At 39.6% G+C, this 17,587-nt stretch overlaps 1 protein-coding gene across 1 annotated transcript in view; it reads right to left on the bottom strand.

Annotated features, from left to right (window-relative positions):
- The window catches only part of LOC136835783 (serine-rich adhesin for platelets-like), a 212,365-nt gene that overhangs the window by 173,229 nt on the left and 21,549 nt on the right, over positions 1–17,587 (bottom strand). Inside the window, 3 exon segments of the mRNA XM_067099639.1 lie at positions 11,992–12,256; positions 15,331–15,520; positions 15,731–15,830. Coding sequence (XP_066955740.1) covers positions 11,992–12,256; positions 15,331–15,520; positions 15,731–15,830 — 555 coding nt within the window.

A 17,587-nucleotide genomic window follows, 5' to 3' on the forward strand; every position in this document is an offset into this window, starting at 1 on the left:
TGAGAGATATTTTAGAACTGCAGAAGCATTTCTTCAGTTCATCCTCTTATACATGCAATAAAGTACTATACTGTATAATCTTCCATACCTTACAAAAAATATAGGGAGACGTCTACCTAGTTTTTTGCAAGATACCCCATCTGCCATTTATTACCAATGACACGAACAGAATTTATTACCAGTAACACTCTAACAGCAAAGTGATATTTACTAATCCCATGTAATTAAGTATACAGCACTGAACAGACAAATATTTGATAGAAATAAATTCAAATGCTTTTACTAGTTAGTATTATATTTCTTTTGGGGGGGTTCGGGGTTGGGGGGAAGGCGGGGGCAGCAACACAGCTCACACTTTGGAACATTTTTCCTATCATATACCAATTACTTAAAACTCTGACACTCATACAGTCTGAGAATTAGAATGAAAATATGTATGATTATTATTATTACAGTATATTATTATTCAGTATATGAAACCTATTCATGTGGAACAAGTCCACAGGGGCTACTGACTTGAAATTCAAGCTTCCAAAGAATATGGTGTTCATTGGGAAGAAGTAAGAGGAAGCAAAGGGAAATACAGAAAGAAGAGATCCATAATAATAATAACAGTGTGCAGCACAGTATGGAGAGTTCTAATTACCTTACAAAACGGCAAAGAGGCTCACCTGAACAGACCCTAAGAAAATATTGAACAGTAACTATAAAATACATAACATCTCCACATCATTACTAGAGAATTTCGAATCCTTGTAGATTGTTGATTTAAATACATTCACATACAAATCACTATTTTACATACAGTGATCGTACAAACTCGCAGAATACAGCTAAGCACTAGGGAACAATGCACCACCACAAGAATACCCGTACTTAATAGGCGAAAGCAATGTATAAATTCCTAAAGTAGCAACATAACTATTCCTAAAGTAGCCTTGTTCTTATGAACCATGCAAATAGGAAGAGATTATAACACATATCTGCAGACCTTCACATACATCTGATAGAGTACTGAGACAAAAATTAAACGGGCATTATGAAAGCAGAGGGTACCAGAAAGACTCACTCAGCTAGTGATGTTACTCTACCACATAACACTAGATCTTGAGTGAAGATATTGACAGGTTTATCAGAAGAATTTGAGATAAGTTTTGGCATACATCAAGAATCAGCTCTCATTCCTTTGCTGCTTATAACAGTAAATGAGGAAGCTACAAAGGAGGCCCGTAAGAGCTGCTATAAGCAAACTCAGATGATGAGGTCATGGAAATGAAAAAGAATTTCATAGTGTCCACAGATGAAAATCATGGAAGGTCTTCCATCACCATGCCATTCCCACAAAATAGGTAAGGGAAACTGATATTACTCATGAATGGAGCAGATACAAGTTAATGTAGATAGACATCTTGTCAAGTGAATCTCAAGTACATAAAAGGGTGTTACAAGGGAATATTATTTCACCTTTGCTGTTTTTGCTTCTTACAGATTTCATAAAAAAAAGTGGTTGAGAAAGGGAGAGACAGTTTAGACTGAGACAGAAAATTTATCAACAATACTGTTCTCATCAGCAACATACCATATGATTTCCAAAGCTTTCTTATTAGGATTCATCATATATTTAGGGAAATGGAACTTACAATCTACAAAAAACATAGGTAATGAGGATAAAGGGATAACATCAAACAGAAAGAATTAATGAACCTGAATCATTCAAATATTTATGATATCCAGTAAAGAACCTCTTGAATTTAGTGAAAGACTAAAAAGGGAAATCAAACAATGGGCAGGGTGAATCATTTTTGATGATCAAACAGACTGAAACTGCATATGAAAGTAATATTATACATAAATCTCCTATAATCTGTATTGCAACATATATCAATCAAGGTGTGACAATGAAACTATACCATAAAAGATTTTGTATCTAAGAATAAAGTTTTAAGAAGAATACTGGAAGTAAGGTGGCAGGATACGTTATAAATATACCATATGGGAAATTATGGAAGTTCTGTATGTATAGGAGATAGTGATGAAAGGGAGACAGAAATGACTTGAACATGTTCTTCAAACAACCCCTCACAGAATAGTTACATGACAGTGTCAGCTGGGCTTTAGTGGATTCCAGAAGAGTTGGAAGACCCAGACTTACTTGGATGTGAACTGTGAGAAGGAGGGCTTGAGAGAAGTCGAGATTTGAGAGAGATATAAAACAAAAGAAAAACTAGAGTGGAGGAATTTCACAAAGGCCCTTGGTGTCATGCAACACTGGAGGTGATGAAAATGATGATGATGAATGATATTCAATGTGTATTTATAATTTTGTGTGTGTGTGTGGGGAAGCAACACTTTTAGATGGGCCATCAGCTAAGCCAAGGGTAGCTTGTAAAACCACTGGACCCTATCAAAGCAAGCTAAACAAAGACAATTTGTCTAACCTTTGGGTTGGATTATATAGTTGCTCAAGTCAAGCTAGCCATCTTGACCCTCTGTTATAATTATGGTAATTTTTGAAGGAAAGCCACTAGTAACAATAAGTTACTAACACTTCACAAGGGAATTACCTCCTTGCTATCACATGACCTAATGAGAAGGGGTACTGAAACTGCTGAAATCCCTCGCTGTCTCCTAATAAGCCTCAATAAAAAGTTAAAAGTACTGTCTACCAAAATCTGGAGAGAATATGATTAGGCAGTTTAATCATACTATTGCTTACAAATTCTTATTCTCACAGGGCTGCCTGTTAAAACCTGAGAACTGGTTAACTGAATATGAGGACAATCTCTCAAACACAAGAAACTTCCATAAAATCATGCTTTCTCTTTTCTCTGAAAAGAGACACAACAATTTTCATGGTATACCCTTGGGTTCTCAAACCGATCATTCCCATTAAGAGCAAGTATCACCTCATAAATAGATGCTTCTACTACAAACAAGCGCTAATTACAAGGGATTCATTTATACAGGAGACCTTTCCCTGAAGAGAGACAAAACAACTTTCATAGCACAGCCATGGGTTCTCTGGCTACTCATTTCCATTAAGGGTAAGTATCATCTTATAAACAGATGCTTCTATTGCAAACAAGAGCAAATCACAAGGGCAGTTCCTTTAAATGGGAGACCTGAACCTTCCTTGTCCCTTCTTCCTAGATGCCCAGCATATATACAGTAATCACTTCATTTTTAGTAACAAAGAAACATGAAATTTTCATGTAAAACAAAAGCATTTACAGTAGCGCACCGAGATAACAGATCGTGGTATATCATACTTCCGGCTATAACAGTGCGAAATGGAAATATCAATTTGAGGGTTTCTGCCTCCAGATCAAATGCTGAACTGCTTTTTCAAATCAGGTGCCAAAAGGAATGCTGGGACTTTGAGTGAGGGAGAAAACGTATCACCCACACATGAATACATTTATGCTTACAGTACACTGTAATTTCACTTTACAACACTGTACTGTACTATATACTGTCCTGTAGTTTATATTAACCTGTTAAGCGTCCTTTATGAGAGATCTCGCCACTCCTCTCGTATCATCACATTTTCTAGCTTACAGAGTGGTAATTTGGTCTATGCTAATCCTGATACTTTTTTATGTGTTCTTTTTTATATTGATTTTTGTATGCAGATATTAGGACAATAAATAATGTAGAATAAGAAAAGATGAAAGAATCTATTTTGCAATTTTATATCCTATAGATTATAAACATGAAACATTAAAGGGAAAAAATTATTCTTTCGATTACCATTCCCTGAAACATAGAGCCAGTAGATTAATGAATTGTTTCATTTCATATTCATTTGTGTCATACCATTTTAGTGCACTTGATTCTGTAGGCAAACTTTCAATACATTCATCTTGAAACTGGATGGAAAACCTGTTCATTACTGCTACAAAGTGCTCCATGACTTTGTCATCAAAAAAAAAAATTCTAAAAAAACTCCACAGGATTTCCTTTATCCTGAACACTAAATTTCACACTTTTGGGTAAACAATGGGTTTCCCTTATCCAGAACAAAAGTTTGTGGAATCTGAACAAAAGTTTGTGGAATCTGAGAGAGAGAGAGAGAGAGAGAGAGAGAGAGAGAGAGAGAGAGAGAGAGAGAGAGAGAGAGAGAGAGAGAGAGAGAGAGAGAGAGAGAGAGAGAGAGAGAGAGAGAGAGAGAGAGAGAGAGAGAGAGAGAGAGAGAGAGAGAGAGAGAGAGAGAATTTTTGTGCTGATTATGGAAAAGGTGCTGTTATTTCCTTTTATCACAGTCGTCATTCTCTACAACGAGTAATGATATCTCTTCAGGCAAAAGATTTTTCTTTCACTTTAGATTGCTCATTATGGGATCAAACAAAAAGAAAATGATATTTTTAGGATAAAATAAGGTTTTACTTATACTTACCTGGTAGTTACATATAGCTGTCGTCTCTGACGTCACGGCAGAATTTTAAATTTCGCGCTAGCGCTATAAACACCTAGGTGATCCCTCTACCAGCGCCCTCTATAGGTAACAAGGAACTATCCCAACAATGTTCTAGAACCCATTAAGTTTTATGCCCACGTGACATGAGAGGGGAGGTGGGTGGGTTTACTCATGTAACTACCAGGTAAGTATAAGTAAAACCTTATTTTATCATAAAAATATCATTTTTACTTATAGAACTTACCTGGTAGTTACATATAGCTGATTGGCACCTTTTAGTGGAGGTGGGACCATGTCAGCCACATACATTGTTAGAAATCAAAACATGAATTTTAGTTCCTTACCTTGAAGGATTGCTGACTCAGCGGTTACTGCCTCTGTAGTCTGCTTATCCCTCGATTGTATAGACAGGATATAAAGGATCCGGGTGTCAGATACAATCTGTTAGTACTTGCCGTAGAGGACAACACCGTGACGGACAAGACTTAGTATGCCCTTGCTCTGGGCGCAGTACCAAATTAACAATAAGGGATCACCTCTATCACCATAATATTAAAAATTAAAAACTTTCAACCACAAAATTAAAAAGACTGTAGGTACTCCTAAACCATCAAACATAGTACCTACAGACGACACAACCAAACTCAATTTCCAACATCAAGGAGAAAATGTTAGTCGGATAGGATTGCCCCTCTTTCTCCCTCACCCACCACCGTGTCAGTAACTACTAAAGGCCCTAAGGTACTGCCATTGTCAAAATCTGTCTTCAATTCTGACAAGTAATGCGATGCGAAGACCGACTTACATCGCCAAAACGTAGAATTCACAATCTTTTGCACTGAGAGATTGTGCCTGAAAGCTAAAGATGTAGCTACAGCTCTTATCTCATGTGCTCTCACTTTCAGAATTCCCATGTCTGAGTCCTGACAATTCCCATGGGCTTCCGAAATAACTTCTCTTAAGAAGAAAGCAAGAGCATTCTTGGAAAGTGGTCTTGTCGGGTTTCTCACAGAACACCACAAGTTCTCCGAAGAGTCCCTGATTCCCTTTGTTCGGTGAATATAGAACTTTAAGGCTCTCACCGGGCACAACAATCTCTCTTGTTCTCCTTCTCCCACAAGATCTGAAAGGCTCTTAATGCTGAAAGACCTAGGCCATGGTCTGGACGCATCTTCGTTCTTCGCTAAGAACCTAAGAGAGGAAGAACATACAGCTTTTCCTTGAGCGAAACCAATATTTTTGTCCAAGGCTTGAACCTCACTCACCCTCCTGGCTGTTGCGAGTGCTACTAGAAAAATAGTTTTCTTGGTCAAATTTCTCAACGAGACATTTGCCAAAGGTTCGAATTGATCTGAACAAATCCATTTAAGAACGATGTCCAAATTCCATGCTATTTGTTTAGGAACTTTCGTCTTCGAGGTATTAAAAGACTTAAGTAAATCCGTTAGATCCAGATTGTTTGAGATGTCTAGACCTCTGTGCTTAAATACCGACGCAAGCATTGATCGATACCCCTTAATTGTGCTCAAAGACAATCCTTTGTCCTTATAAAGGGATAGCAAGAACTTCGCTATTTGATTTAGAGAGGTTTTAGAAGACGAAACTCCATGTCTATTGCACCAGTCTCTAAACTGACTCCATCTTGCCTGGTATACTGCGTCCAAGACTTTCTTCTGGGTCTCGCAATAGCGCTTGCAACCTCCTTTGAAAAGCCTCTCTTCCTGAGGAGTCCTCGACAGTCTGCAGGCGACAAGCCGAGAGCGGACAAGTTCTGATGGAACCTCAGGAAGTGGGGCTGTCTGAGTTGATCTTTCCTCGACGGGAGGATCCTCAGAAAATCTGCGAGGAGGAGGAGAAGATCCGGGAACCACTCCCTTGATGGCCAGAATGGAACAATTAGTGTCATCTTGGTTTTCTTGTGGTTCCTGAACTTTTCCAGGACCTTCCTGATAATTTTGAAAGGTGGAAAAGCGTAAAGTTCCAGGCAATCCCAACTCATTGTCATTGCATCCACCCAAAGTGCCTTGTCGTCCGGATCTGGGGAGCAATATACGGGGAGGCGTTTTGTTCTGTCTGTTGCAAACAGGTCTATTAGCGGACAACCCCACAGATTCCACAACTGTTTGCAAACCTGCGGATGTAGGGTCCATTCCGTGGGCAAGACTTGATTCTTCCTGCTTAAGAGATCCGCTGTTACATTCCTCTCGCCTTTTATGAACCTGGTCAATAACGTGACCTCGTTCTCTTCCGACCATTCTAAAAGTTCCTTGGTCGTCTGATACAGGAGAAGGAATGAGTGCCCCCTGCTTTTTGATATAAGCAAGAGCTGTCGTGTTGTCCGACTGAACTAGAATTACCTTGCCTTTTACCTCTTGTTGAAATTGCATCAAGGCTACATGTACCGCTTTCAGTTCTTTCACATTTATGTGCAGTTCTTTCTGTTCTTCCTGCCACTGGCCCAACATTCCTTGTTGTCTAAAGTAACTCCCACCCCTGATCCGAAGCGTCCTGACAAGAGTGTGAGGTCTGGGTTCTGATATAAAGAGAAATTCCCTCCTCTAGTCTTTCTCTCTGAATTCCACCAGACCAGCTCCCTCTTGATCCGATCTGAGATCTTGAAAAGAAAGGAATCCGGATGGGTTTTATGGCCCATTGGCTTTGTAGATAAAACTGCAGAGGCCTCATCTTGAGTCTCCCCAGTTTTACGAATTTCTCCATTGAGGCTAAAGTCCCCAGCAAGCTCATCCACTGGTTGGCTGAGCAAACCTCGCGATGTAGAAAGTCGTCTATCATGCTTAGACAAGACTCTACTCTCCGTATTGATGGAGAAGCCCGAAAAGTCAGAGAGTCCATCTTCACTCCCAAATAAACCATCTGTTGTGATGGTGAGAGGGACGATTTCGGAACATTGACTAGTAGACCTAGTTCCTTTGCCAGAGATAATGTCTTTATTAGGTCCTCCACACATTTGGCTTTAGAGTGCGCTTTCATAAGCCAGTCGTCCAGATACATTGACATCCTTATTCCTTGCAAGTGAAGATTCTTCGCCACCGTTGACAGAACTCTTGTAAACACCTGAGGTGCAGTTGACAGTCCAAAACAAAGAGCTCTGAACTGGAATATTTTGCCTTGGAAAACAAACCTCAGGAACTTCCTTGATTCCTGATGGATTGGAACATGGAAGCACGCATCCTGGAGGTCTATCGAGACCATCCAGTCGCCTGGTTGAAGAGATGCCAACACCGACTCTGTCGTCTCCATCGAAAATTTCGTCTTTTTACAAAACGCTCAATGCGCTCACGTCTAGAACTGGCCTCCAACCTCCCGACGCCTTCGAAACTAAAAAGAGGCGGTTGTAAAACCCCGGAGAGCATGGGGTCGGCACTAATTCGATGGCTCGTTTCCTTAGTAGTGCTTCTACTTCTTCTCGAAGGGCACAAAACTTCTGAGAGTCGTTGGAGTACGCTTGAAAAGCAACTGGAGCGTCCGACAACGGGGCTTTTGTTGGAATGGGATGGAGTACCTTCCCCGAATCACCTGTAAGTGTCCAAGGATCTTGAGTGACCTTTTGCCAGGCCTCCGAGAACGACTGGAGTCTGGCACCTACTGCTATGTGGAGGACAGCACACTCATTTCTTCTGTTGAAAATTGGAAGGTCTAGTAGAGGATTTCCCTTTCCCACGGAACTTGGAAAAGGGCCGAGAAGCAGACTTGCCCTTGAACGTCTTGGAAGTGTCTGAAAACACCGAAGTTTTGGCGGAAGTAGCTACAGGAGTAGTCTTCTTCGGTTTCTTTGCTGACTGAGCCAACAAGTCCTGTGTTGCTTTTTGCGTGAGAGCTTCAGCAGTTTCTCGAACTAATTCCTTCGGGAACAAGTGGTCCTGCGACAAAGGGGCAAAGAGGAGAGCAGACCTCTGGCTGCGGGAAACACCCTTCGCCAAAAAAGAGCACCAGAGTTGTCGTTTCTTCAGAACTCCGGCTGCAAAAACCGAAGTTAGCTCCAAGGCACTATCGCATACTCCCTTGTCTATGCAGTCGACTACATCAAGTGAAATCCGTCAACTGCGCATCCGAAAGTCCGAATTCTTTGACTTTCCTAGCCAGAGCCGCCACTGACCAATCTAGGAAACTGATGACCTCCACAACAGCGAAAAATACTCTTGAGAAGATGATCCAACTCCGACTGCGTGAAGAAGATCTTCGCTGATTGAAGAGCTGTGCGACGATTTGAATCCACGAGACTGGAGAAGTCCCCTTGAGCGGAGGCAGACACACCCAAGGAAAAACGTTCCCAGTCTCGCACTCCACATGCGGCTGCGATGAGCCAATCTGGAGGGTGGAAGACAAAACATACTCTTGCCTTGCTCTCTCTTGTCTGAGAGCCAGGAATTAATCTTCTTGATAGCCTTCCTGGCCGAAATCGCAAAACTAGGCGTGTAAAGGAGCTGGATCCGAGGCGTTGTCCCTCTTAAACTGCGATCTGGGAGATGCCGGAGTAGAAGGCTTAAAAGAGTCCCCAAAGTTCTCAACGAAAAACTTGAGTAACTTCTTATAACCAGAAGATTTCTCCTTGATTCCTGGAATGTCCTCTTCCATTTCTACATCTTCATCATTTTCCTCTTCTTCAGAAGACACAGGAGACAATTGGTGTGCAGGAACTGTTTCCTGACGAAACGTAGGTCGCACGGAATCGAAAGTCTTGCGACCATGCCGATGTGGCGCCGAATCCGTCAGGTGTGGCGCCGCGCCATACTGAAGTGGCGCCGCGCCATGCTGAAGTGGCGCCGCACCAAGCTGAGGTGGCGCCGCCAACAGAACGTGGGCGTATCTGGAGCCAGAGAAGAATGCTGAAGCGCCTGGTTGAGCCTCTTCACTGGTGCATGCGGCGTGGGAGGCTCTTGCGCAAGACTTGTGGCGCATTCAAAGGAAGCGCCTCCGCAACAGGTGCTCCCAAGCAGCACGAGCGCCACAAAAGAACTGAATAAGATCCGTCAAATTTGTCCGTAACTTGAGCGACAAAACGGGGATCTTGTTGACCGGTAGTAGGAGGAGGCACTATCTGCGATGAAGCTGGACAAGATGTAGGCACTCCTGGTACGAAACCACGCTTATTACTAGCAATGGTACGCCGTAGGTTCCTTCCAACGAGGGGCGGATCCACTGAAGAGGAGGAGGAAAAAGCTTCAGGATCCTCCCAGAAGCTACAGCCCGCTTGTGGATCCGTCAACGATCTTTTCTTAGGAATCGCTGCAGGAGAGACGGCGTGAGACCTCTTGAGAGGGCGAGAAGAATGTTTGAAGCGCCCACTTCGAGGAGGAGTCAAAGAATCAGCACCACTAGAAGACACATCCCCAGCAGCGCCTTTTCTATGGCGTGCGGAAGCATCCTGGGATTGCACAACAGGAATACTTGAGGGGGTGACTGTTCGGGAGCAAGCCCCACTCGCCTCCTTTCGGCTTTCGACATGCCCTCTCCCTGAACCAGGGGAGTCCGACAGAGGTCTAGACCTGGGAGAACGAGTGGGCCGAACAGACACCTCCTCCACTAACACTTCACTTCGAGGAGCCAACTTTTCAATGGCTTGGCCCATCGTCTGGATGGCCGAAAGCACTGCTGAAAATTTAGTGTCCATCTGGACTTTTAACTCTGACACGGTGATAGGATTGGGATCAACAGGGTCGGACAAAGGAGAGTTAATAGGAGAGGGGTTAACAGATTGAATTACCTGCCCTACAGACTTAGCAGATGATGACCTCTGCGAAGCCTTCCTAACTCTGTCCTTTTCTAACTTTCGTAGATATTTCTCTAAGGCTGACCATTCATCCGTTGTTAGATGCATACATTCCTCACATGTATTCTCTGAATTACAAAATTTACCCCTACACGAAGAGCAAACTGAATGGGGTCGATAGTCACTTTAGGCAATCGAGTCCTACAGCCTAAAGCACAATATCTATACTGAGAACCAGAATCAGACATATTGTACAATGAATTAATTTCAACCACAAATTGCAAAGCGCTAGCTAGCAAAAAACCACAAAGAAATACTTAGGTATAACTTGCAGACAAAAAATTCAACCAAAAAACGAGACCGTTCCTTGTTACCTATAGAGGGCGCTGGTAGAGGGATCACCTAGGTGTTTATAGCGCTGGCGCGAAATTTAAAATTCTGCCGTGACGTCAGAGACGACAGCTATATGTAACTACCAGGTAAGTTCTATAAGTAAAATCAGTTGTTTACCAATGAACGCCAGAAGCGTAGCGGGAGGCGGAGGTTGTTGTCCTCTTGTCAGACTGTCTTTCCCCTCACAAAAAAGTTGCCACTTATTGCTAATTTAGTTCATAGTGTTACCAACTGACATTCCTACAATTTGTATAAGAGGGAAGAGCATTTCGGACTGAATTCAGTACCGCACCATCCTTGAAAGAAGTAGGATGTGTTACTCCATTGAAGGCATTGTGATATAGGATGCGGCCGACCGAGATATGCTGTCAGTGACACTTCACAGGTTAATAATACGGCTTTTATCTTATTTTACGGGTACTGTTTGTTTACATAAATATAATTTATACAGTAGCAAAAAGGAAATGAAACGACTTCAATAATATGTGAAAAAACGACTAACTTGACTAGTTGTCACACTTCTGTCTGTATGACATTTATTTAATTTGTATTAAGGATTCATTTAATTTGTATTAAATATTTTATAGATATTAATATTTTAAAACTAGTAAATCATTGTTATAAGCATTTTAGGGGTGTACATACTTAAGAGTAACAGTTTTAGGAGGTTTAATCTAAGATGACTTTGGGTGTTTTGGGATGATGGTTTGGGGCGTATTCTTGTTTGAAATTATATTAAATTCTTTTAGTATGATAATTTAAGGTATAATTTTGTTTGAACTATTAAATTAGGCAGTGAACTGTTAAAATAAGTAGTTACAGTAGTTTAGGGGTACAGGGTATAAATATACATATACTTTATGGCAAAACAAGGCACTCACGTATATATACATCAATATATTGGAGTCTCTTTTATAGCGGGGTAGGCTCGGATGCTTTAATCCGTTACCTCAGTGGGCTACTGTAAGCAATAACCCAGGGGTAAAAGTGAGTACCCAACTAACACTCATGTAGATACAGGATCCACAAATCAATGAAACTACACAAACAAATACTAAAAAAATAAAATTTACCCTGTCAAGTTGCAATGAATATCAATGATTAAAAATTTGGAGACAACATTAATAACCAGTTGAAAGTGAGAAGAGAGATCTCAATGAAGACCTAACAAAAATGTAGTGGCACCAGCAGGTAAAAGAAATGACACCGCCCCCAAAAATGTCACATTTTCTAGTTATTAACCATATGTGTGGCGATCTAACTTTGTGAGCATGCCAAACCCCATAAAACTGCTTAATAAATGCATGCCTAAAACAACTGTTTCTACCTCCATACAAACACATCACAATCCTTTTACAGCAGTCCCTAAATATTGATGTTCTAGAGATCCACAAGCTACATCATAAAAACAAAAATAAATTCAGCAATACTAAAAATAATGTACCAGTACCTTCATATCCAGTATCCTATTTGCTATTTCTTCACTTGTTGCATTTGAAGCACCTGATGAACTTCTACTGGCAAAGGCTGTGTTAGGAACTCCACCTGAAACTGATGGACTTCCATGCCCATTATTGACAGGAGGGAGTGAAAGAGGAGGGGCCACAGGCGGTGAAGCAAGAGACACTGTTGAAGCATTGCTCACTCCAGATTCTGTACGAGAGCGACTTGTGGAACGTTCTTGATTGCTATTCCCTTCATTATTACCACCACTGCTAAAGAAAGACATCAGACATAACAAATAATCTATTAAGAGTACAAATATTCTACATTTTATCTACACAGACTCATACCTATTACTTTACTAAAGCATTTATTGGTGATCAATATGTGCATTCATGCATTCTCAGCATACAGGGATCAGGTCATGTGGGTTATGAGTTGAGTGTAGCAAATTAAAAGATGAAATAAAATCATTTCAGTGTGGTGCTCTTTTTGGTTTGAAAAATGCTATAATCAAACTACTGGTTTGATCAGTTTAATTTGTTATCATCAGGTTCATTATTTAATAGATTCTGCCAATTATTAAACATGACATATTTTACAGGTATTAAATAACCGTTACAAGGATGGTTACATCTGATCTGGTCACAGTAGATACAGCCTTTGCTGCTTTGTTAGCATCCTCATTTCCCTTTATGCCCAGATGGGCAGGATCCAACATATTTCAAAATATATTTGCCAGTGCCATATACAATAATTGTGAAATGTAAACTAATTTGCTGGATAAGGGAATTTCATAGACAACAGTTCTGAAAGGCTTGAACAGCACTTCTCACATTACTGAAAATAAAAATTTTCTGTGGTTACATATTTTTGCTGATCTTGAGTGCTGAATTCATTACACTCAGTTTTGCAGTGAAACTAAAAACAGTGTGATAAAGGGAACTGACTGATTTTATTAAGTGATATAGGAGCAAATCCTACATCTGTTAAGGGATTTGGGACCACTGGTATAAACTGCATGAGTGGACCTTTTATCTTAAATGTTCTATTGCATGTCATTTATGATGTTCAGGAGTGCAATCACATATTTTTGGACATAATATAAGTAAGTACAAGTTCTGACCATACAGGTCATCCAAGAAGTAGGAACTTTAATTCTGAAGGAAATCTGATCCTCTCATTCACTAATTCATTAAGGCAATTAGCTCTAACTGGGAAGAGTGGAGGATGGTGATTTAATAAATGTCTTTTTTCAAAAAAATTTTTAGCAGGAGAATCGCTCATATTTTTACTGTACTTCACATCATTATTTGTTCTTGGTGCTGAGATAATGGGAGTTTACTACTTTCAAATTGTCATAGATTTGGAGATGATTTAAAAGCTCCTGTGCAAAATTTTAGTTCTTCATCAGGAATAGTCTCAAGTTTTCCAAAGTTAACTCAGATGCTGATCCAGAGCATATATTTGAATTCGGTAGCCTAGTACTGCAACTACTGTAATTTAAGGTTGCTTTAAATAGCAACAGTTCTTTACTGTAATTTAAGGTTGCTTTAAATAGCAACAGTTCTTTAAGTTGTATGAAAATTTTATTATTAAAACTGAAGTATATTTGCAATTACCTTTAAATCACTTCCACTTTTAATGTAATTTTTTCTCAAGACTGTCTATAATATGCAACTTTCTTGGCAATTATCAAATGGTAGATGTACATGCAGCCATTTTCATATGAATTTAAATTACTGGGTAATTTCAGTTTTATTTGCCTTTGGTAAAAATGTTTATCGTGTTAATCAAATGTTCCCTTTTTCTATTATTCATTTTGCTACATGTTTCTATGAAACAAATATTACAGCCACAGTTCTGGTCATGCTTTTTTGTTAGCATCTGCACCTGGTGGAGTTTTGCTGTGACTCCTAGAGCTCCATAACTTTCTTCAAAAATACATTTTTACTTTATTGTTATGGTTTCAGTAGTCCCAGTTTTCTCTCCTTATTGGTATTCTACTTTATTTCCAGATGCATGTGCTTAATTCCTTCTATTTTTTCTTTGAAATTTCTATGAGGTTTGATGTAGTGTTGCAGCTCAGTTTGACAGATTGATCTGAATTGTTATTATCAACATTTAACTTCTTTTTAGGGGAGTAGCAATTTGCAAAAGTCTTTATTTTTTTCATATTGCAGTTGTTTACTTCAAGATATATTATTTTGGCTATCTTCTCTTTGCTCTTCCATATTTGACAAGGCAATCATATAGCAATAGCTTTTTTATGCTATTTGTTCTCTCTGAATGTTCCTCTGTTATGTCTTTAATACTGGAGATATAGGAAATCTGGTTTTTTACCATTGTTTTGTTGTTATCAGTAACTTTAATTCTCTATTATTGTATACATGTAGCAAGAACATTCTTTGGATATTGCATGATGTCCAAGTCCACAGTTGATACATTTAGGGGTAGTGTAGGCCTAGCTTGTGGTAGGATCTTCAGACCCACAAACTGCACAAAGCTCTTTACTAAACAATTTCTTAAATACAAGTCCAGCTTTGGAGCATAACTTGCACTGTAGTGATTTAGGTATGAATGGTGTAAAGTACTTCTCTATTCTGACCAAGGATTTTTAGTTTTTGTGGTAGACTTTCTGAACTTTTTTGGGGAGACGGGTATTCATACTCAAGTTCATTGTCATTGCCTGGTTGTCAGCTTCAAGTGAAAAGTTATTTTGCATAGTATGCAATAGGGCAGATTCCCTCTAGGACAGTCTTCCACCCACCAAGGAGACCTGCTGGGGATGAATGCCGTTCTGCCGCAAATGGTGACCATCCAGGGGATAACTTATATAAAAACACCTTACTCTCAAAGCCTTAAAAAGTTGTCAGTCCATCGAGGTCAAACCCAGTACTGAGGGAAAGGTCTGACATAGTTCTTTTACCTCATCAACCATGTCCCCAACTCACATTCTACAAGCAAGGAGGATGCTGTCTAACCTCACCCTCCTGTTCTAGGAGTGACCAGAACCATATTCAAAGCCACGCAACAGTCAATATCTACAGGTTAATCCTGATAGGACTAGAAGTGAAAAAGGAGAAGCTACAAAGTAATAAGGCCTAACTAATTTAATTCTGAGTGAATACTAATTGCCAAGTTATGAGTCAGCTTGAAGTAGTTGCTCTCTGAGGACCCCTACCCATGCTGATGCATGAATGAATCATATATTTGAACATAACATTCCCTGTATATATCAAGACCATGAACACAACTGCATGAATAATATATTTTGAATCAGAATCTGACCCACCACTACTTTCTAATTAGTATAAGTAATAATAGCAATGACAGAACACTATACCTGCTTGTCCTTTCTCTACCATCCCTTCTTGCACCCTGGTGGTCCTCTTCAGCATCTGAAAATGCCATGTTGAGGATGATTGATGAAAGCTGATTTAAAGGAACTGAACCAGTAGCGTGAGTTCTGGGTACAGTACGAGGAGTGTGCGCCTGTCTGTGTGTACGCTCTACCAGATGTTGCTGACTCTGATCTGTTGATAGATGTTTTCCGCCATTAATTTCAATTTTTTCTACAATGTTCAATTCTTCAAAAGGGTAAATATCTTAACAATTAACAACAACATAAAATTAAAATATCAATTATACTGTACTATATATACAAGCTAATGGACCATTTATCATTCACTTGTAAACAACAACACCAGGCAGGAAGTGGGACAGTAAAAGCTTGCAATACATACCTGGGCTACGCAATAAATTTATGCTGCTTTCAGTGATATGTTGTTGACCCAGAAGCTCTTGCTCTCTCTCCAACAGTGCCTCAAGTTCGTCTAACTCTTCCTGTGGATTATCAAATTATCACACAACCAAATACAGTATACACATCATTAATATCTGGTGTTAAAAACTAATCTGTTCCCTTAAACAAGATTACATGTTCCTCTTCTATATCAGCTCATATGACAATAGTTAGCAGATCAAATATGGCTGTAGATCAGGAATAATCACATATAAATGCAGGAAGAAAATGTTATTTTCCACATATCGCTTCCAATTAACCTCTTTGTACAAGAGATGAGTGGTCATAAGGACCATGGCTCACATCGTCAGCAATGAGACAGGGTCTGAAGCAGTAAAAGGTTCACTGGAAATCACCACCATACCAATTAGGATGGTTCAAGATACCCAAGTGTAAAATTACTAACGTGACTGAAAAAAGGGATAAAGCTAACAAGTGCTTACATCTTGTGGGCACTGACTTAGGTTGTATCAAGCAGCAATGGACAAGATTACACAGAGAATGTATTTCATCAGAGGAGTTTCATAAAAAATAGTCTTTAATGAGACTGTAAAGCAATAAAAAAAACTCCATTAGTTAACAGATCAAAACAGGGAGTTTTTACATCACTCCTGCCAAAAGCCTGCACCTGAGGAATTTAATACGGTGAACATCAAAAAAAGAATCATCCAGATTGAAGAGGGTAACTCTAGTGAAAGTTTTTGTAATAATGGTCCCTCATCTGGTTAATGATAAAGACAGTACAACAAGTATGTGAAATATTTTGTATTTTTTAGATATTTCCTGGTCAAGAAATTATATAACATTAAGTCACATGTGACTACCTTAACCTTTAAACAGAAAAAACTATCATATAAAAAATTCTGTACTGTTTGAGACAATGAATTAGGAAAAACACAAAATATTATGAAGATCAAGCAGTGAGTTAGAGTGGCTGAATGAGAAGGATTTGCTTTTTGTGTAAATCCCTGCAATTACTAATTGTCACCACTAATGAGGTGCACTGAATCCCTGCACTTCTTTGTCATATGTAAGTATGTCATTTTGACGATCTATTAATTATTTTCTGTAACCATGAGACTACACTCATAACATCCATCTTACTTCTAAATTACTGAACTGGAAAAATGCAAACTTAAAAAGAAAATCAACAATCAGACCATTACAATCACAATAACTTCTTAGATGATGGTTATTCATCTTTAAAAGAAAAAGTAAATATATTCATAATTTTGTAATGGTCACATGTACACTTTAAACTTGTCCATCTTGCTCATCACTTTAGTCCTTCCTTAAATAGCTGCAAAATTTGGCAGCCCTCCACACTCAGATTTCTAAAAATAAACTAGAACTACCACAACACCATCAGTAGAGTCCACACTATCTTTAAAAGAAAAAATGGGCATAAAATTTACTGAAAGTATCCAGAGACTATTGAGGAAGCCATGGCACTAGGAAAAAGAAGACACACAAACAGCAGTTCCTTCAGGAGTGCTCACCTGGCTATTTCCCAGCCCCTACTACCAAGGTGCCAAACTTAGTGCCAGCAGATGCCAGACATCTGCCCACTCTCCTTACCCCTACCCCAGCACACCAACCCCATAAGAATGTGCCAGGCACAACCCACCATCAAAGCCAATACAACAGTGGAGCACATGTACCAAATGCAAAAATAATGAACTTTATGATGATTCTTAAACATAAAATCACCTGGGGGGGGGAAGTAAGGAAAATCAGAGATAAGGGTAGCAAGTTTACCAACATCAGAAGGATATTTATATACTCTGAGTTATCTCTA

The sequence above is a fragment of the Macrobrachium rosenbergii genome, chromosome 55, assembly GCF_040412425.1.
Source record: "Macrobrachium rosenbergii isolate ZJJX-2024 chromosome 55, ASM4041242v1, whole genome shotgun sequence".
Taxonomy (NCBI): domain Eukaryota; kingdom Metazoa; phylum Arthropoda; class Malacostraca; order Decapoda; family Palaemonidae; genus Macrobrachium; species Macrobrachium rosenbergii.